The sequence below is a fragment of the Eurypyga helias genome, unplaced genomic scaffold (assembly GCF_000690775.1).
Source record: "Eurypyga helias isolate BGI_N326 unplaced genomic scaffold, ASM69077v1 scaffold12170, whole genome shotgun sequence".
Lineage (NCBI taxonomy): Eukaryota > Metazoa > Chordata > Aves > Eurypygiformes > Eurypygidae > Eurypyga > Eurypyga helias.
The window spans coordinates 2,347-25,052 of NW_010226296.1; the positions used below are offsets into that span (position 1 = coordinate 2,347).

The window sequence follows — 22,706 nt, forward strand, 5'->3', positions numbered from 1 at the left end:
CAGGCTTGCACGATCTCTGGTTTATTGCTTGTTCAGCCTTTACAAATAACACTTCATGTAGTTGTTTCATGTTCCACATTGTAGGATAGATAGCGTTCAACTGCTGGTAGAAATCTGAGTGCTGGAAATGGTGACTCTGGAGTTTGGTTATTAAATACATAGTAGGGATAATATAGATGCCTGTTATTCTTGGACTGTTGTACATGACTTTCACTGATTGTCAGGTAGACCTGACATTTAGTGAAAGGTGTTCCCTGATGGTTTTTAGCTAATAAATTGCTAACCACTTTCACATTCAACAAGGGAATCCCTCATTCGCTTAAATATACAAGTCTTTTATGTAGAAGCCATCTTTCTTAATATATCTAAACTCTAGGCTGTGCAATCCCAGTGCTGACTGGGTTGAAGTCCTGATACTGTAGTTACATGTCACTGGGCATAATATAAATATTAGAATGCTATTAATGTGGGGGGAAAACGTTAACCTAATTTAAACCAACCTGTTACCATTAGCACTGACTTTCTCAGTAGATGAATTATTGTAGACATTGAAAGGTGGAAGTAACTTACTTTCATTTTCAATTAGTAGAATGCAGACTGTAGAAATAAAGCTGCCATGAACTTCACATGGATTAGAATGCATCCACATGATCGTTGGAGAATGATCACTGACAGAAAGCTGACATCGGAGAATCCAGTGCCTACCAGATTTGTTATTCAGTCCTTTCATTTTGTCAATCTGGTAAAGAAATGTTTCTTGTCTTGCAAGACTCCTTTGCCTAAAGTGGCAGAAAAAAAATTCAGAAGAATCATGTACCTCATATGAGTTGTCTTCTGGAGTCAAGATTTATGAGTGACTTAAAATATGAACACATAATATTCCTGAAGTACATGTGGTGGGCATACAATATCCTAACTGTTTTCTTCAACAAGGGCTCAGGCCTTCCTTTTTCTGAGGGGCAATGCTAAAGAAAGTCTTGTCTTCACAGTGATAATCAGAGAAATTAATGTAATTTTTGAAATGGATTAGGTAAACTGCACTGAACTGTGGGTGGATTCTCATTCAGAATCAAAATAGCCTTTATTCTTTGAAGCTTATTTAACTTTCAAAATAAATTAACTCAAATGGAATTAAAACTACTTCAGTAAAGTATCTCTATGCATAGGTTCGGTGTAATTTTACCAATCTACACTGAATTCACACCTTAAATTCAGAATTAATTTGCCTTAAAGGCATGAGAATATAAGCAGGAGTAGGCTGGGGAGATTTTACTAGCTGGTGATGAACAATGAACCCACCCACCTTAGATGATTGAAGAACCCTTCACTTCCTCAACAAAACATAAATGAATTACAGTTTTTTTAAGCCTTTTTTTTTTTTCCTCTTTTCATTTACTGAGATCTCTCTAACATTCAAAGGACATCTCTGGGATGTCCTTTGACTGCATCAGACATAGCACACCCGAGTTTCTGTGCTACATTCCCTGGCATAACTTTACTTAGCAGACACGTTTATTATAGAAGTTGTTTATTAAAATCTGTGTCTTCTTAAGCAAGGCTAGGTAGGTAAGAAAGGACATTCTGTATCAAAGTGGTATATATGGAGGAAATGAAGAGAAGCAAGAAGTGGGAAAACTAATTGTAAATTACCAGTACTGATGCTCAGTGGAAAGAGTTGTGCCTCCCAGGAGGACTGTGTGGTTTGTGTACCTCAGTCCCTTGGGCGTTTCTGGGAAAAAATCACAATGGCCGTGGTACTTGTTTGAGCAAAGCCGAATTGCTACTGTTCTGTATTCTGCCCATCACTAATTCGTATTAATATTCTACATCCATTTAAGAGGAAAAGATGTTCCTGAAAAGTTTTTTCTGTCCTTGAATGTAATTGACTGTGAGTGTTCCATAATTTACAGTAATACAAGATACTGTTGGTATCTTTTAAGATATTTTCTCACCAGCCAGTCAAGATTTTTTAACTCTGAGCTGCTTGGAATTACATCATTAATCTAGCTAGGTGACTGCAATATGCTGGGTAATCCTGCATGATGAAGAGCTGCTGCAGTCCTTTGAGATGGGTGGCAAGAGCATTTTGTACAAGGTAATGGAGTGTCTGGAAAGGAGTAGTAATGATACAGCTGAGAAGTAGCAGGTGTGAAGAATAGCTTTGCTGAAACACAGGCTTAGTCAGAACTCTGCAGATGCAGTTGTCAGTTCTTTTATATTTCCTCATTAAAATTACGTGATTTGGTGAATGATTCACGATGGCTCCTGGGCCTTTACCAGTACAGCAAAACAGAACAGAAACTGGTTGCAAGCTATCTGTATGACTCTCATAGCATTTCCAAACCCAGAATACCCTACACAGATGTTGTAGTTTAAGTGCAGCTGGCAACTAAGCACCACACAGCCACTCACTCAATTCCCCCCCAGTCTCAGTCATTTTGTCCTCTCTTCCATAATTTTGGCCATGAAGGAAAGCAAAGACTATGGAGTCTGTGTCAAGGAAATCTGTATCCACTGTCATAATGACCTGGTCACAGGTTTCACTGCCCTCACCTAAATCCTTTCTGTAGACAGGTGGGCTGATGTAAATGCAGAGCATGTCCTTGTTTACATATAGGGAAAATAGGAGTGGTAAAAATCCCTGTTTATCCCAGTATATGCGAGTTTGTTTTTCTGAGAACTGTCTGATCTCGGTGACTTTGTTGGTCACAGCAAATTTGGTCTAAAAGCTGTGTCCCTTTTGACTCTAATAAGACGAAGCGTGTGAGTAGAGGCTGTCCATGTAAATAAAAGCTGCAGGATTGCAACTTCAGAGGCAAGCTCTTTATCAGCGGGGGAGACTTCATGCCATTTACATGAGAAGGAATTTTGCCAGGCTTTCAGGCTGTGACCTTAATGTGACTCCAAATGTCATATGAGTCTCTAATATGTTGGAAATTACACCGTTGCCATGTTTTGCTGATCTGGGGTCATTAACAATGTCCTTATTCCACATTATTTATTTCAGATCACCAGACTAGCTCTGATGTCAACTTGTCAAATGTCAGGGGAGCGTCAGACAAAAGAGACCTCAGTTTTAAAACAGAGGTACTTTCTGAAACATTAGAAACTAACGAGCAGTCAATATTGGTGCTTCCAGGAAAAATATCATGTGAGGTAAGGTTTTTGGATGGTAAAATCTTTGGGATACCAATCAGTGTTCTCCTCTTCCTGCTGCAGTCTCATTCATAACATAACAGTTTTGAAATCGAACAGCAGATAAAGGGCCAAAATGAGGGTGCATCGAGACTGCAATGGGATTTATTTTGCCTTTGTCACATCCACACTACAACCAAAAGATTTGCAAATAAAATAATTTTGAGACACCTTCTGGGGGATTTTATCTCTATCGGAATTATTTGGCAGCTTGGGTAGGGATATTACTGTCATGTGGACCTTGTAGTTTAGAGGGAACATGTAGTCAGTTGAGATATATGGAGTGCCTCTTGGCATGAATACATGATATGTATGTGGGTGCACATATATGTGCACATACCACGAGATACACAAGTGCTTGTGTGAGCATATACCTTGTCTGATTTCTAAATGAAACCAGGAATATTTATATATACGTATCTACATGCATATCTGATGGATACAAATGTTCATATATGTTTGTTTTTATTCAGAGTTGCTGTGAGAAAATACATGAAAATGTAAACAAAGGAAGTACAATATCTAGCAGTGCATTCCATTCTATAAAGTGAGTGGCCTCAGTCAGATATGGACGTTGTGGTGCACATGGAATATCATGTATTTGGCATGCTGTCTGTCTTTCAAAGATGACTTACATTATTTCATTGTTGAGAGTAGTACAGTTTTGAGGGAGTAACATTCCCTCTGGTTCAGATGGCAGTATATGGGTATTGTCTCACACTACCTGCTGTTTCTGTCAATTCACTGCAGGAGTTTAAGTGTCTAAAGTTATTTAGGTTCTTATTAGGCTGAATGTCATTCTTCTAGAATATAAAGTAAAATGGTCTTAGAGAATGTAACGATTCACCTATATATGAATTTAAAATTCTGTTTTAAAGTATTGTTAGGTAAGCTGAATTTTAAAATACATTGTGTCATTTGTGTCAGTAAAATACCAAAGGCTTGACACTGAGATGGCATCATGTTTTGGTATTATGATGTTTTTGTATGAAGCTGTTGGTAAAGGAACTTTCCTTCTGACTTAAGTTTTATTTGCATTTTACACTTTCAGTATAATTTTCTGAAGGACTGATGGGAACATACTTTAATTTTATAGAACCCTGGTGAAATATTCATTTTATTGAAAGATGAAATAGATGATGAAGCCTTAGAAATTGAATTCATATCAGATAATCAACGAATTAGGACACAGCCAGCCTCTTGGAATAAGAAGGTCAAGTACATGAAAGCCTTGGGTAAGAAAAACATTCTTTAAGTAAAGAGAAAATTTTGGACTCCCTTCACTTCTGTGATACGTAGTTTCACTTCCCTCTATTTTTTAGGTGTTTCCTGTACATGGGTTCTGCACAGAACATTTCTTAATAATGCAGAGAAGCAAGGCCTTGTGATTTATGGGAAACTAGGTTCTATTAGATTGGTTTTGTGTGGTTAAATGGCAGGTGACAGTCTTAAAATGTCAGTGATCAGTCACATTAACTTTCTTCAAAACAAGAAAATTAATTTTCTTTTCACTCTATTATTAAAATGTTTCATTTTATATTTAATGCAGTAAATTTAGCTATACTCCTCTCTATAATTGGTACTGACACAGGAAATAATTTCTTTCCTTTGTTCATGTCCATGCCATTTTGCTGTATCACTCAGCTTTTCTGGTTTCTAATGAATTTATTCAACTGCTGCATCCATAACTAGTTGCCAACTGTTTCAACTAGTTAATAGTTTCTCTTAGGAAATCTGTGCAGATTTAAGGGCCACACTTATTCACACTCACTTGATGTGAGTTAAGAATTAAAACATTTTTCACCTAAGTATTCAGCATGTAGCTTGCTGCTCCACAGGATGCTACAAATTCCAGAAAGAACTTACATAATATTTTATTCTAAAACCATTGCAGTATGACATTAGATAGGAAGCAACAGGCTGCAGTTTTCCACAGTGGCTTCTTGTGGGTAATTCTGTGGCCTGATTTTCATCCTGAATGGTGTTCTGAAATGATGGCCACATACAGGCTTAGAATTTTTTATCGCTGTGGTGGTGCAGAGAGTTTGTTTTTAGAGACCTGATTGAGAAAAACATGACCAACAAAAAACTTTCACCTGTAACTGGTTTTCAGAGGAGAGCTGAAATCCTTATTCAACCATTTTAAAAGATTCTTCCAGAATTATTCTGTGTGGACATTGTTGATAACAGGAAGGTTCCCTATGGTGGACGAAGCAATAAAATATGAAGAGTAAATGAAATAATATGAAAAATTTGGCAGAGAGCTGCAGCCCAAGTTTAATTTTGTTTCTTATATTTAATGCTTCTCTTTGTAGGCTTTTTTTCTGTTTCAAAATCTGGAAAAGTTGGAAGTTTCGAGTCACCCTTTTTTAATAAGGTCCAGCTCATCTGATGTTATAAGAAATTAGAAAAAAATATTTGGGCAATTTCTATTTAAGTGATTTAAGGTGATGTTCTATTCATTTCATTTCTTTGGCCTTATTACTCGTCTCCATTTTCAGGGTTGCCCATTTTTATCGCTCTTTTGTGGGCAGTTAGTTAGAATCTTAAGCAAACCATGTTAGTGCGGGTGTGGTACAGCAGGATGCCTGGCACAGTGAATACTAATGAATTATAAAATGTGCTCATGAAGAGGGCTCATGCTGCATACATAGAGCAAGTCATACTTAATGGCAGACTGTTCCTTTACCTCCTAGGTAAACAACTGGAATGGAAGTAATTATACTGCAATTTCTACAGCCTAGTTCAAATACGATTTTGAGAAACCTGCCTGCAATTAAGAAAAACGTTTCAAAAGATGAATAGCAATTCCACTATTTGTAATAAATGAACTTCTCCTTAATTTGTAGGCATAAGGGAGCTGATTGTAGTCATCAGTCTATCAAAGGGAAGTTGGAAATTTGAAGTGTTCTGTTTACATCTCCTTTCTAATGTGAAGCAATACAGTAGCTTTGTTTTATACAGATTTGCTGATGTGTGTTTTCTTTTGTCAACATTTTTACTGTTAAACTGAAAGACCTGGATAAAAAACTGACTACACTGAATAATCTGTGAAATGCAAATCCAGATCATCGACTCTGTGCATTTCTGTGCTGTTTTCCTTTTCTTGTACTCATTCCGTAAGACCTCTGGTCTGGGACTGTAAAATATTTTCAGCTACTGTTCTGATTTGTGTTTTATAAGATTTTCCTGCTGGCCCTGTCTCTGTAAATGTCTACTGTCGGGGAGCCATTAAGACCACAGCACAGATTGAGTACTATACTGCACTAGAGGAGATTGAGCACATTTTTAAGAAAGTGGCTGACCCAATAGCTTTCACTTGTCAGGTAAGTTGACTTCTGCATTTTTAATTAAAAAAAACCCCAATGTAAGTTCCAGTATGAGCTAAAAGGTAATATACTGCTGTAAAAATTCTTTTGATTGCACAGTAATGAGTAATGGCTCAAGAACAGGGTCAGGATTAGAGAGGCCTGTCTTTGAGATGTCCACTTGTAAGCAAGTCAGGCAAGTGAAAACAGATTTTCCCTCTTTTTTTTGTTTCTGTTTAGAGAGTGGTATAACCATCCTCTGTGCTGCATATGCCCAGTGAACAATATCCTGAATGACAGAGGGTAAAAGTAATAACAAACAGTGTGATGTCACTTTCCATTGAAAGTGTTCTTTTTAGTATGCTCTAAAACAAATACAAACAAGTAATCTTAAATGACATTGTATCTGGAGGATTATTATTCATTCACCAACAAAAGGGATTTTTCTGGCATAGGTTATCTGGAAGACAGTAGGTTGCTATTCATATAGAGTCCATTTACAGCTGCTGAATTATTGTTCGTGTGGTTTGCTGGTTGCCATGCAGATTCATTGTATATATTTAGAAGAATTCAGGTTTTGAGCTGAGTTTTGAATCAGCACAGCAGGCTGCAGTGCTCTATAGCATGTCCTTTGCCAATGGCACATACAAAATAATAAGAAAAGAAAGCATCTATTAAGAAAGGACAAAATCTCAAGTATCACATGTTGAATGGTAGGTAGCCCAGGCAAACTTGTCATGATGTCTATATTGTAATTGAAAAGCCAGAACAAAATTAATAGTCTGTGTTTCCAGTGCAGGCAGCCTCATTTTCTTGTGACAAATCTACCATGTCTACCACCTAAGGCATTACACTCATAACAACAGAATTAATAAAAAAAATATGTATTGCATTATTAGTCTTCTATTAAGGGGTAGATTCCTTTCAAGTACAAGTCACTTCTGTTTTAAGAAAATATTATTGCACAAGAAAAATAGTGCAACTCGTAAGTACTAGTGTATTCTTAGTATCTTTATAGTATCCATTATTGTTTGACCTGTATTTTGAAGGGCATGAAAGTAAGCATCTAACAGATTTAATTTAAAGTTTTATTCATAGGAGGTGTGTCATAATAATTTAAAAAATTGTGTTTGTGTTATTCAGGAGTTTGACCCTTCATTTGACCAGCATGACTATTAGCAAGACACATGCAATTCAAACTAAATTCAAATGCAAAAATAATTCTGTGCAGAGTGGTAGTGCACACCAGGAAATACTGCTATAGTGTTACGACTATCAGATATGTTTAACAATTTGCTCACCTTTACTCATCTGGATTGTAAGCAAGGGTTTAAATGAGGAGGTGCTGTTTGCCTGCTCTTGATTTTATTGCTTTAGCAACTGAAAAAATTTTTATAATCAAGTAAGTTTTACAGTCCACACACTGTCGTAGCTGCTCTATGGGAAAGTATACTAATGGTAATTCTTTTGTAACTGTACATATGTGTTGGAAGATGTGTCATGATTTTTAATAGTATCTGCTGGGCCACAGAGTGAGGTACACTGACTAGCTAGGTAGCTACACTGTTTCCACAAACTTTTTTAAAACTTTAAAATCTTATGTAAACTTGATATAATGTCAATTAAGATATATCTTAAAGATGCAATTTACAGAACGTGATTTTAACTTAATCTTTAAAAACATGTTCACACAAGGAAAAACAAAATAGACTTCATACTAGTTAGAATTCCCATCCAATAGCAGGAGTAGTAGTAACTTTTATTTAACCAGGATAATTAAAACCTTTGAGACTATCAGCTTTGTTTACAAAAGTATCCTGGCGCAACAGTGGTTTATGTATGCAGAGTAACAATTGAACGCAATGGAAAACAAAATTAAAATCAAATAGCACAGCTTACAGCAATTATTGATCAAAGCGATATTTCCGTGCTTCAAGGAAAAGTTCAAGATTTTCACAAATTATTGCAATCTGAGAAATATCTCCTTATTAAAATTCTGTGATGAAAGCAAATTGCTACAATAATGCATACCAAAGATGTAATGCTTTGGTAAAATGCTTTCCTTGTATATTGTGTTGCCACCCCTTCCAGCTACTTCGAGATGGTATCATCATTGTTGTCCCCTTCTCCACTTCATGCCCCAGTAAAGCCAAACAGATAAAAAAAACCCAACAGATAGGCTTACAGCTATCCATTCCTTTACTGGTGGTCAGGTCAGTTCATATATTGTAGTGGGAGACTGACAAGGTATGGAACCACTGCACTACGAACTCCTCTTTTTAGAGAGGAATTAAAGATTAAGTAGCCATATTTTAGGTTAAATCTACTCTGAGATTTTTACAAATGACATTTTTGGATTAAATTCTTTGCCACATCTGATAAAATTTTGAGTGCTGCAAATTTGTCTGAATTTAAAAAGCAATTACCAACATTAGCAAGACCTTTTAACCAAATAAATATTAAAAATTTAAGGAAATAAACAGTGAAAAATGAAATCAGTTTCTTTGATAAGTTTCAAAAGGAAAAAATGTGAAATTTTATAGTAAAGTAGGAAGACTTGTGATCATAACTGAATCATAATGCCAGCTGAACTTGCAATCAGAATATATGAGGGTGGGTCTTGTCTAAAGGCCATGAATTTTTTTGTTCTCTCACTCTCAGATCATTCTGCATTAAAGAAACTGCCTTAAGGAGTTTGTATTCTCAGGTTAACTTGGTGTACAGACTGATTTTTAAGGTTCTTATAATTAATAATCAAACTTTTTTATGTTTCTTGTTTTACTTTTCATCAACTTCTCATTTCAACATTCTGCTGGAATTTATATGCTGTATTGATTTTTTTCCTTCAGACTTTCTACCAGATGCAACCGTTGATTCAATTATTTAGTTTTGGGGTTTCCTGGTACAGATTTCTTAAGTTTTCAAAAAAAAAATTGAAACTAAGGTCATATCCTTATTACTGAAAGTGATAGTTCATGTTAGTTAGAGTAATTTAGAATATCTTGAGAGATTCAGGAAATCTTTATGACAAACATTGGTTTAATACTTCTATGATTCTGAGAGACTTGGTATCTTAAAGGATGTTTTTATCATAGTCACCAACCAGGATCCCAGTTGCAGTGTATATTGTAAAGGAGAATGAAAATAAACTGCAGCCTTTGTTATGAAAGCTTGTAAGAAATAGCTGTACGACTTATGGGGTGATATTATGCATGCGCTTTTACCTGTTCCCCAAAGATACTTTCTTTGAAACTGTTTTTAACATTTCAATATTCTAAGCCATGTCAGTAGCTCTTATTTTAAAATAATGTTTCTTTCTGTTCCTCTAAGCATGAAATATCTCCATGTTCTGTCATTGGCTAAAATTGCCATAAAAGCCTAAGTGATTTCACGGAATCACAGAATCATAGAATCATAGAATGGTTTGGGTTGGAAGGGACCTTAAAGACCATCCAGTTCCAACCCCCCTGCCATGGGCAGGGACACCTTCCACTAGACCAGGTTTCTCAAAGCCACATCCAGCCTGGCCTTGAACACTTCCAAATATGGGGCATCCACAGCTTCTCTGGGAAACCTGTTCCAGTGCCTCACCACCCTCTCCGGGAAGAATTTCTTCCTGATATCTAATCTCAACCTCCCCACTTTCAATTTAAACCCGTTACCCCTTGTCCTGTCACTACAGGCCCTTGTAAAAAGTCCCCCCCAGCTTCCTTGTCAGCCCCTTCAGGTACTGGAAGGTGCTATAAGGTCTCCCCGGAACCTTCTCTTCTCCAGGCTGAACAAGCCCAACTCTCTCAGCCTTTCCCCATAGCAGAGGTGCTCCAGCCCTCTGAGCATCTTTTTGGCCTCCTCTGGACTTGCTCCAACCCCTCGATATCCTTCTGATGTTGGGGGCAACAGTTTTTAAGGCTAGCCCATTCTCTTTGGCAGAAGTAATCTAGGTATTGAAGTGCATATAAAATAGTGTCTGATATGTGAGAACTACTGAAGAAATTAATCTTTATGCATTAATTTTTATGTAAATGGAACCTTGTTAGTACCTAAAACCAGTGAGAAACATAAATTTACTGGATGCATATGCTGCATTTCAGTGGCACCCATTTTCAGGGCTTCATTAGCAGTTATTAAAGAATGTAGGTGATCTTATTCACAGAAGTAGCAGAAGATGTGCTTGGTCTTTTCCTTTTTCAGAGATGTTTTTGGAAGCCCAGGTGCTTGGGGCTTCTCTGTTCACAGCTGTCCTGCTGCTCTGAAATGGGGTGGGGCAATGAGATAGTGCCTACACTTGGAGAGGTGGTAATGAGGAAGGACAAGCTGCTGCTGATGAATTCTGGGGCAGGCAGTAGCACTTGCAGAAGGACCAAGACTGAAGGGTAGAGCAGCGAGCAGCTGGCTGTGCATCTGAGAGCATGAGAACAATTGTCTACAAATTCACTGGCGAAGTTCTGAGCAGCTTCTGGAAAGAACTTGCCTTCAAGACGCAGGGAGAAAGTAGTGCTTTTACTTCATTTCTGTCATGTTCTAAATATTTAGATAACGTGAGCTTTCTCAAACTCCTGACTGGTTCGGTGTTCCTTTGCAGTGGCTTACTTTTAAATACAGTTCTACTTCTGTTGGCTTTGGTGAAGCTTCAGCATGAATTTCAGGTGCGTAGTGTTGGTGGGATTTCTTGGGAAGATTTCATGAGCCTATGGACACCTATGTAGGGTATATCAAAACATGTAAATGCAGTGTACTCTGAGGCTGGGAGTATGCTGGAGCAAGAATAGGTGATAAAGTAGAAGTTTCTAAACTGAATTCCTTCTTGAGGGAGAGGACCTCTGTGTTGGTAAGGAGCTGGGTAGTGTGTAGTTGTCCAATCACTAGTTCTGTTTGGTTGTTATTTCTGCTATTAGTTTCACATAAGTATGGGAACAGGCCACCCTGAATGTGAGATAAAAGACATTAACATAGTCTCTTCTTTTAAATAACTAAACTAGATTTTCCTACTGTGTCTTTGTTGTAGAGAAGCAGAACAAAGTGACTTGTTATGGTGTAGTTAATAAGATGCTTGAACCTTCAGGTTTTAGATACCTGGAGTAAGAGGAAAAAAATTGAGATGTAAAACTTGAAGCCAATTGCACTGAAACTCTGGAAGAAGTGTATTGTGCCTGCCTTGGAAATCATAGGAATGGATAGGCTGGTCATCAGAATGCAGGCCTGTTAAAGTATGAGAAATTCAGCTCTAATTTAATCAGTTCCCTTTGGGAGATCAGACAGTCTAACTTCGGTCTCAGCAGCTTGTGAAAATTGAGCTAGCCTGTTGTTAAGACATGCAATTGTTTATGGCCTTGAAATTTTGCTGTGAGCACCTCTCATTTGGCAGACTAGCTCCATTTCAGATTGTGACACATTGTTTTATAAATTTGCAAGTCTGAGCGCAAAGTAAGGCTATACACTTACAAGGTACTGTTCCCCCAGATTTCTGCCTGCAGAAAAGGGAGAAGGAAGGGCTTCTGCCTCAGCTCATTTTAAAAAGTGGAGAAGCTTTGTAGGCAAGATTACTTTGAGTGCTTGCTGAAAAGAAAGACTGTGGGGTGCTTATTTGGCTTCAATGCACAAAACAGTCTGAAATGGTTTCTGTGTGAAATTGCTCCTTGGGTGTTTCAGGACAGATGATAAGAGCTGCCTCTGTTGTTGTGGGTTTTTTTTGTTGCTCATTTTCTTTTGAACAGAGAGGGCTAGATAGGTAGCAGAATGTGTAGAGGGTGTCTCTGCTATTTTAAATGGAAAAGAAAATTAAATAAAAAAATTTATATTTAGTTTGTCTAGAAGCTCACCTATATATTTATTTTCTGTATAGTGGAATTTCTGCTATACAGTTGCTTCAGTGAATACCAGTGTTTTTGAGCCTCTTCATGGTACAGTTTCTGCAAATACACTCATTTGAGCTACTTTGTGTGTTATTACTTATTTTTGTCCTACTCTAGACTGAACTCTGTTAAGGTAGTACCAGTGATGATGTCACATCTAAGACGACCTACTTTGAATAAGAGAATAGTGTTGTTTCTTAACTAGTAATGTTAATATTATTCATCTTAATAATTTTTAATATGATGTGGTTATTCATGTTAATAGTTGTGGGGTTTTTCTAATAGATAGTTGGGAGGTTTTGCATATCTTTCTCAATTCAAACAGTAAGTCCAGTACCCAGGTTAGATCTTATTTCTAGAATAAGCCTTAAAGAAAGAGTCTTTTTCTAGGTGAAGTCTTTTTTCCAGAACTTACTGCCTTGGATATTAAGAACTAAATTATGTGTTCATAATTAATGAATAACAAATATAGCTAATTTGACAGTACAGAAGGGGGGAATTATGGAAATAAATAGGTCACAAGTTATTAAGTAATGGTTTTCATATATCATAATCAATATTGGAAGGACCAGTGTTAATTATGGGAAAAATAAACAATAATATTTTGTTACTGGTAGCTCCCTACCTGCACAAACTTCTTTTCAAATTCTGGGTCATTCTTGTAGAACTCTGACAATTATATCATGACTCTGTACTCAACATTTTCTGATTGCGTCATGCTTATTTTCTTAATCACTTCTAACAGCCTTGGGATTTAAACTTCATGTTTTATCAGTAGACCCCTCCGTCCTTTTCTCCTCTGCATGTCAATCACAGGGTTTCTTTTGAAGTTTACATGCTAAGTGCATCTGCAGATATCCCTTGGTAGTGATCCCAGAATTGTCTTGACCAGAAGGGGTTCAGCTATGGGAAGTCAAACTTCCATGCAGGGCTGCTGACATCTGAGCAGAGTAAAGCAACTCCTCCTGAGCACTTCTCTGCTGTGGCTGAGCTGCTTTTGGTGCCCAGTGCAGCAGAGACTGGTGAAGCACCATAGTACTTGGTGTAACATACCCTTACTCTTCAAATCTCTGTAGTCATGCTTCTCTTGTCACACTAAGCAAAGAAACGCTTAATTACGGCTACCTTGAGAGTTGTTAGGAATAGATCTTGACTTTCTGTCCAGAAAGAGGCATACAAAAAGAGATCTCATGGTAGTCATTGGGGATTCCCCATGTCCAAAGACTATGTATTTAGTAGGAAGCTAATCTAACTGGCTGCTCTCAGTTTCTTAATCTGTCAGCAATACTATGCCTTGGCTGATGAAATTGAAGCTGTTTATTACATAGTGAAGTTAGCAATCTTAATGTCTGCATTACAGAGAGCTACTGTAATCTTTAAACTCATTGTGAATTACTGCTTTATGTAATAAGACTTTGGATTTATTGGCACATCTGTCAGAACAGTTCCTGGTTGTTACACTGCATTGTTACAGCTAAATTGCGAGTCTATAAACACAAATCTTCCTGTCCTTCCCCTTCACCGAGAAGTTTTTATACATGGCTGAACTTCATAAGTTATAATACCTGTTTCTCTTCAATTGGATCATGTTATCATGGTCCTTCTATATTAGAGTATCTCTTCTGTACCCTTTAAAAACTATGCTCTTACTAAGAATGAGTTTGTAATAATATTGTTTTAAGTAATTGTATTCGGCAACACTCTGAGAATAAATTTAAAAATACGTATGCAATAAATGCACTGACACTTTTTTCCTCCTCTTAAACAGGTTTTTAAATTTTCTACTGTAGAGAAACTGGACAAAGTTCTGACTTTGTTACTGAAAAGCAAAATATCTACTTATGAATTCAACTCATTCCAGTGTGAAGAGCGCCATCAACAAGCTAGTGAGTCACTTGCTGTATGCATTGATTTTTATTACTGATGCTATGGTTATTACTTATAAATGTTAATAAGATGATCTTTAAATATTTAAAGCCACTAGTGAGATGCAGGAATCCACAGGAAAAATGGGGAAAAGAATTCTATAAAACATTATTTCATGACTCAATAGTATGTATTTATACTTGCCTGGATGTTTGATCAGCTTTAGATCAACTGCAAATTAACAGAATTACAGTGGTGAAAACAGGCAGTCAAAGATGTGAGGAGATGCTTGTGTATTATGTGTATTTTACTAATTGCTCTTCTGCAGTACAATTTAAACTTCATTTTCTTAAAATTTGGTGATGTGAGAAGAAAATCAGGAAGATTTCTCTTTGTAAAGTGTGAAGAGTGTGTTAAAATAGGATTTGTCAATAAAGTAGATGCAATATATACACAGTTCAGTAGTGTATCAACAGAAGCTATTTTTTAGTATCAAATGGAGAGTCCCGATTGAATTAATTAATAACTAATTCAGAATTCAAATTGGTATGCAGTAAACCAAATGTGTGATTATTTAGTTTGTGTTTTGAAAGCATCATTACGATGTTTTTTCAGATGTGTCTTAGACTTCAGCTCTTCTAAGAAACTTACGGAGAAAAACAAAGGCTAAGAAAATGTGTTCCCCTTCTGAAATACTTAAAGAAGTGTTTGAGTTGTTGGCTGACTCCTGTGTTTTGCTCCTGGACTATGGTTTTGAGAGAAAATAATATCAGTACATGTTGTACTCAAGTACAACATAACACTTCTCATAACCACATGTAACAAGGTTTGAAGGTAGCTCTGCTGTGATCAGTATCATGCTTCCTGTCCTTTTCAGTAAGGTTTTTTGATTATGGAATTCACCCCTCTGTTCTAGATAAAAATGATTCCTCTTGTATGCTGAAAATGAGTTTAAATGTGGAAGTGAACTAGGGTGTTGAAGCACCTGTCCTTGACATTTTCCTGTGCAAAACTTCAGGATGGGGCTGTCTAGGACACATTAGAGAGTCATTCAGAATGTGAAATATTATTTCTGATGAGCAGAAGATTTTCTGTTTCTCTGGTAACCAGTTAGTTCTGGGCACATTTTTGAATATTGAGAATAATGATTACCAACCTGCAGTCTCTCCCAGTTGACAGGAATCTCTAAGGCTGTAGAGTGGTCCAGGAGCTGAGAGGGAAAGAAATGCACCACCACACATCTAAGCAAGGAGAACTGTTTGAGCAGCACATCAGACTTTGTGAAGTTCGTTGCAATGAGAGAACCTAGGGCTATAGCCCTTGCAAGCACATTAACATGTATATAATATTCTCTGTGGAATCTCACTTGTTGGGCTATATGCAGGAAGGAAATTATATCTCTGCCTAAATGGAGGCAGTGGTGATGCTGTATCTTTACTTATTGTTAGACCTTCTCTTAAGTTTGTCAGTATTATTCAAAAGAAATCGATTTATAAAAGGCAGCAATTGGAAATGGTACAGATAGAAATTTGGGTTGATTTTTTACAAATCTTGGTTTCTGATGATCGTCACCGGAATGTATTTTGCCATGCATAAGATGAGTTTCAGTTACTTGCTTTTTATGAAGTATCGTGTTGTAGTAGTTGTTGCAGTAACCAAAAGGTAAATCAGGAGTCTCTACCAGAAAAATATTGCTGGAACTGCTGTATGTGTAACAGCCTGTCAGAAGTGCATGCTTCAGACCTGAATGGTGCCTTTTTTAAGTACTTTTTTGATGTTGTATGATATGTTTTATAAAGAAGATAAATGTATCTGGACATTGTCAAAATACATTTAGGATTATGCATGGATACTAATTAAGATAAAGACTTGAATTCAGCTTTTCAGGGGGAAGACTGTTTGAGGAATGAGTGATACTTAAAGAGAATTCTGCAGTCTCTGCAGAGGAATACTGGAAATTCAGTCAGGTGAGAAAGCTAAACACAGACTGAATAGAAGCCACTGGAAAGATAGTGTTTTTAACAGTAGCATTTATTGAAAGATCCAGGGCATGCCTGGGAATTTTAGTAGTTGCCCCTATCACTTTTTGGAAGCATGTAACTACAGCTGGACATACTGTCCTGGATATTGTATATTCTGTGCCAAATGGATTTCAGGTTACCTTGTAGGAAAATTACTCCTTTATATTCCAGTAATAGAATCCAGTCAAAACATACTAAGAAATCCAAACTCGTATTTCAAGAGTATTATTGAACTTCGGAAGATCTGATTCTGCTCTTGAATCTTCACATTTGAGAGTTCTTGGTGCATTGATTCCTGTCTGAAATGGCAATTTACTTGAAGAAAACCTGTTTCTTTTTCCACTGTTAATTAGTTTTCCCTTTTTTATGATTGCTGTGAATAAACTCAAACATAGAGGCTTATGAAAAGTCCTGATTCTACTCTTCTTATAGAAAATACTGATTTTTGTCACCTAATACTACTAGCAACATAGCAAGTCCTATCCTGATTTCTCCAATTCTTTCTTTCAAACTGAAATATCTGTCCCAAAAGAAGAAATAGAGTCTGGGTTTTCAGCTGTTAGTGGAACAATGGGAGAAAAGAGACAGGGGCGAGGGGGAAGAAACAGATGAGGCTTTAAGTATTTCTTTGGTTTAATTTATATTGACACTATAGAAGTAATTGTAAATATCTATTAAAATTGCTGAAAAAAAAAAATGCCCTGCATCAGTAATTTGCGAAATAAAAGAAGGATATCTTAGAATATCTGCAGAAATATCACTGTAGGCTGTTCTGTTTGCTTTCTGTAATTTTATGAAAATTCCCACAAGCTAAGATGGTGCTACAATACAGTAATATTGAATTTTATTCTCTGTTTTATAGCTGAGGTGTTCCAGAATGCTCTGCAGAGAAAAGTAGAGAAAGGGTTATGACAAGTAAAAACATACAAAACAGCAATTCCCTCTCACCCTTCAGTATGTCAACTAAAAATTTAATTAAAGGAAGCACTGGCCTCAAAGTTAGTTTAAAGTCGAAGAAGCCACCTTAATGCACTTAAAAACGTGTCACTTAGGCACTTTCTCTTTAACCTTTCCTTCCCACTTACGATCACTAGCTAACTGGTTCTTAGTGTAGTTGCCAAACAGTGGCAGCTTTTCTCTCTTAACGTTCATCATTAAAGGACTGCTACTAAGTAAAAGCTGTTCATTTCTAGTTACCCTAGTAACTACTACTTTTTTGTTCAGTTCTATATATTTAGCTGAAATGTGTCAGTTGTTCCAGTTTTGCAGCTGATAAAAGTTCCAGCAATTTTCCCCATTTCAATGTGACAAACTTGGAAGTTCAAGAATGGTATTTTCTGCCTGAAGCATGTGATCTTTCAAATAATTACAGCATCTTGCACCTATGTATAATACAAATTTTCAGTTCAAGCAGTTAAACACGGTATGGTGCAAATCACAGTAGAACATCTAATTTGTCTTAAGAGCTCACTGAATTTTGTGAATTGGCAATTAAGTGAACAAGTATAACTTTAAAAAACAAATGTAAATAGATCTTGCAGAGGGTTGTTAATTGTTTATTTTGACAATAGTCAAAATTGTCTTAGTCATTGACTTTTGCTGTGGAACCTGTAGGAAAGAGATAACATCTTTGCCTTTGTCAGTTGACAGTTAGTGATGCCTCTTTTCAGAATGAGAGCAAAAAGAAAGACCAGCTGAGGTTATTTACCTTACTATATTTTTAAATTAAATAAATATATATTTAGAGGAGGAATTTCTGAGAGGTCAAGTCCAACAACACCTTTTTCCCCTCATTGCATGGGTGCAAAGTTATTAGCTTATACAAGACAGAGTAACTACTGGTACCACAGCTGCATACAGAAATGGGCATTGAAGTGATACTAAGGTTGCTGAAGGAATAGCAGCCATTGCAACTCTAGGAGTAGCATTTACCAAGAGAACGATGGTACCAGGGTGGCCTCAAGCAGTTCTGTAGTTCAGAGCTTTCTATCCCTAAGATTTGGAAAGTTTGGCCCATGAAAATTTCATCCTACTTTGTGTTGTTGCAGGGGGCTACTGGTTGTGTTGCCTGAAAAGGCTGTGCAAATGAGAGTGTTAAAAGCTGTCTTTAAAATGGTGGAGCTCAGTACAGTCATCTGATAGTCCTCACAACAGCTTTTTGCCTTGTGTTGCAACTTGATTGTACCAGGCTTCTGTTTCATGGGCAGGAGAAACTAAATCTGTCCATTTAAACCACTCAATAAAGCCTTTCAATGCATTTGCTGTAATGGGCAACTGATCCTGCACAACACTGAAACAAGATGTGGATGGTCCTCCCTTTCTGAGCGTAAGATAGCAGTGCTATAGTGACTGAAAGTAACATGATGTTAATGCCTGCAGGTTGAGGGCTTGCTTATTTTCTATATTTTAACAATATACCACCATATATTGATACATGGAAAAGACGTAGCTACAAGGCATTTACTGGCTGGAGTGGCAAGATGACAATTCAGAGGCCTCCTAATCCCAGCTGGTGATCTACGTAACTAAAGGAAATACAGTGCACATCTGTTTCTTTTAGATCTGAAGATACTCCTATGGTCCAAAAGCATTGTGATCATTAAATTAACTGTTCCAGGCCAGGCTCAAAGAGGCTTTGAGCAACCTAGTCTAGGGGAAGGTGTCCCTGCCCATGGCAGCGGGCTTGGAACTGGATGGTCTTTAAGGTCCCTTCCACCCTAAACCATTCTGTGAGTCTATATGCAATGGAATCTGAAAGCCCAGGACCAATAGACAAAGCCATGTACCTGCTTTCCCCACAAGTTTTTGGTGTTTGTGTGGCTCACTCCTTCCACACCACTTGGTATATATGAACTATCTGTGGGCAGAGCTGGTACAGTTTAATGTCTGAAACTGGTCATGGTTGACCGGAATGCAAAAGCAGTAGTTGTCGTGGCTGTAAGCTTTATCCTCCTACATTGCTGAATCTTTAACTCTGTGGCAGGAACAGAGTTAAACTCCTGCCTAGCATTAATTCCTCAAGGGAAAAGAAGTCTGAACCGAGCTTTCTCTGCTTCTAATTCCAGTCTTATTAGTGTCTAGCCCACGTTGGAGGTCGAATATTATCATGCCCAAAGGAAAACAGCTGAGGTCCAAAGTAAAGTACTGGGAATAGTATTATGTTGTGGTTCAATGATGTTTGGATTCCTTAAAGGAAGTGCCTCCCCAGATGTTCTCTTGACTTAGAAGCCTGTATTTCTTGTCAACAGAGAGGAGTTTTCAACTGCTCATCTGGGAGTGCTTGGCTGGGGAGAGCATGATGGTGAGTTTCGTTAGCTGGGATCACCAGGTTAGGGTGGTAAGACTTGCGTGACAGGAGTCAGTTATTTTCAGATAGGACTTTGCTCTTAATGCATCTATACAATAGGAAGCCCCAGAAGCTGTCTGTGTGTTCATTTCATGTGTGTTTTTTCTAGAAAGTGTTCTTATAGAATCATAGAATGGTTTGGGTTGGAAGGGACCTTAAAGATCATCTAGTTCCAACCCCCCTGCTATGGGCAGGGACACCTTGCACTAGACCAGGTTGCTCGAAGCCTCATCCAGTCTGGCCTTGAAGACATCCAGGGATGGGGCATCCCCAGCATCTCTGGGAAACCTGTTCCAGTGCCTCTCCACCCTCTCTGTGAAGAATTTCTTCCTGATGTCTAATCTAAACCTCCCTGTTTTCAATTTGTACCCGTTACCCCTTGTCCTATCACTACAGGCTCTTGTAAACAGTCCTCTCCCAGCACCCTTGTAACCATCTTACTGTGTGAGGCCTGTGTAGTTCAGATTTCTTTGCACAAGAAGATGGGTCTTCAGGTTCTGCTTATTTTTAGCAGATTAGAAGCATAAAGAAGTTCAGTAATGTCTGAAGGGAAAGACTTGAAGCTTTGGAATGTGGCTGCATGTTGTGTTTTATCATCATGTCCACTAGCTAACTGTGATAGTACGTATTATGTTGCATGGCCTGGTAAAAACCAAGTATTTTGCTAAATCTTTTCTGGGAAGAAGAGTGCATTCATCTTAGGAAAAAAGGAACTGTGTTTAATCTCATGGAAGACTCCTGGCTAAAAATATCTGGTCATAAAAAGCACAAACTACATATTCAATTTTCCTCTATATTACTTGTAATAACAGTATACCGATAATGGTATAAATATGATACCCAACCACCCCCAACGTTCAATTCCTGTTAAAATTGCCATTATGCCATCATTTTTGTACTACTAAAAGACTTTCCATTCAAGAGTAGTTATTCTTTTACTTATAGATAATAAAGCCATATTTATTTTAGAAATTAATTTCATTGTAGCATTTAAATTTATCTGTAGCAACAGATGTTGCAGAAAGAGCTCTTAAATTAGGAGATAGGTTAAAATAATTTTGTAATCCCAATGCAATTTCCATTATTTGTCTTCTTCTGGAGTAGGGGTTTTTGATGGCACTTGTCTGTTGCATCTGTCTTAAGCATGGGGTAGAAATTCATACTGTGAAAGTCAGTCATATGAATTATTCTGCTCTTTTTTGAAGTGGATGCTGTGATAAGATAGAAAAGATGAAATTATTTTTAATGACTGTCAGTCTTAAGCCAGTTTTGTATCCTATAATTAACAGTTCAATAATTAAGTTCAGTCTTTAAATTTTACATACACCCAAGAAAATAATGTCACATTTGCAGTTTCTTTGTTCAGAGATGTAATAGTGATGCGTGTTTGAAATTAGGCTTTTTGGAAATTGCCTTTAAGTCTAAGATCTCATTGCATCTTGTACGAAAGTAAAATCCCTCTGCTACTGAATAAAACCAGTCCCGCTTGTATCTGTGTACCTGTGTGGAATTTTGTTGCACGAAATTCCTGACTGACAGGTTAGTATGTAGCACTAGCACCATCCTCAATGACCCCTTCATCTATAGGCATAACTAGAACCAACATTTTGAGGCTGTATGATTTTTTAACCAAGATCATGTAGCCCAAATAGTTGTGAAGTTTTGAGTTTTTCGGTATTATGTAAAAGATGTCACTACCAGTGCTGCTGTTAAAGTTTTCATGCCTGAAGATATCCTTTTTTAGTGCATACTGCAAGGAGTAATACCAAAAAAGTTACCTTGAGGAAATTGATTTATTGATTTTTACCATGTCCTATGGCTGGCTGAGGTATTTCATTTGTTAATAATATAGTCCCCTGTAACGTTCAAAGTATGTAAGGACAGCAGTCCTTGAATATCAAACCTAGCTAGGGAGGAATTGAGTGGTGACCAGAAAAATCACCTCAACTGCAAAGGAGCTGATGGATTTTGGAGTTGGTTCTGGGATACCTCTGTTTTGTGTTACTCTGAAAACTCTTATAATCCTAGAACAGGCTTATGAATACCACTGACTCTTGTAATATTGATGAAGGAATTGTAGCACCCAGTCCATTGGTAATATCAACTTGATTCCCCAACTTGATTTGGATTTGTAACCAACTGTTTCAGGTTTCATTAGCATGGAGTAGAAATTCTTTTAGAGCATGTTATTAATACTTTGTTACAACTATTTTTACTGACTGTATTTGACCTTTCAGTAGTCTGCTAACAGGATGCAGACTATTGATTAGAGTTCATGTCTTCTGATCTTTGAAATTACTGCTCAACACCTATTTCATTGCTGGATGTCTCAAAAAAGGCAAAAGACAAGCATTAAGAAATCATTAAGAAATTATTTGTGGATGTTTTCTGAAATATTAGCTTGGGCTTGGATACTTCTTTTTCCTCGAGAATCCTGTGTAATGTGTAAAAGTACCCTTAGCTTTAATGCTGTCATCCCAGCCTTAAAATTATTTGCTGCACACATTTTTACTGCTCATGTGACAGCTCCTTAAGTTGGTATATATTTGCCTTTGTCTGGCGGGGTTAGTTTTTTCCCTGTGCTTAGCCAAGTATAAACAAAGATAAGTCAATGTCTATACTCTGGGGTAACATTTCTTCTAACTACAGAATTAAGTCCAGTTTGTGGAACTTCATTCAAAATGTTGAACAATACAGAGTAAAGAAGTTGTGTGGCACTTTTCTCAAAAACCTTAGCTGCTATGCAGTTTTAGATTGTCTACTGCAAGTCGAAAGATTTTAAAGCATGCTGCAAATACAAAGGAATACAAGCTAAAACACATACCCTTGTCAGTAGCAGCTCAGCCTGCTGAGGCTTCTAAAACAAGTGACTTGATTTACACGGGTGCTGTGAATTTACAATTTCGTGGTTGGATTTTTGGTTGCCTGGTGGAAGTAAGTCAGGCAACACTCCATTTATTTAAAAATAATTTTAGGGTTGTTAATTTGTCTTTCAACTAAAATGTAGCCCACCCAAATGCTTTGTGTCAAAACAGTACTGGAGTGGGATAGTGGTGGAATAGTCTTTGTCCAAAATACATCCTTATATCTAATGGTAGGGTGAGGTTTTACTCTTTCC

General features: G+C 37.2%; 1 protein-coding gene across 1 annotated transcript in view; it reads left to right on the forward strand.

Annotated features, from left to right (window-relative positions):
* Nucleotides 1-3,007: 3,007 nt before the first annotated feature.
* Nucleotides 3,008-22,706, forward strand: part of BANK1 (B-cell scaffold protein with ankyrin repeats 1) — a gene marked incomplete at both ends in the record, with an annotated part of 77,302 nt that continues 57,603 nt past the window's right edge. Inside the window, 4 exons of the mRNA XM_010152519.1 lie at nucleotides 3,008-3,156; nucleotides 4,292-4,430; nucleotides 6,379-6,521; nucleotides 14,124-14,241. Of these exons, the coding sequence (XP_010150821.1) occupies nucleotides 3,008-3,156; nucleotides 4,292-4,430; nucleotides 6,379-6,521; nucleotides 14,124-14,241 (549 nt within the window). The remainder of the gene's footprint in view (nucleotides 3,157-4,291; nucleotides 4,431-6,378; nucleotides 6,522-14,123; nucleotides 14,242-22,706) is intronic.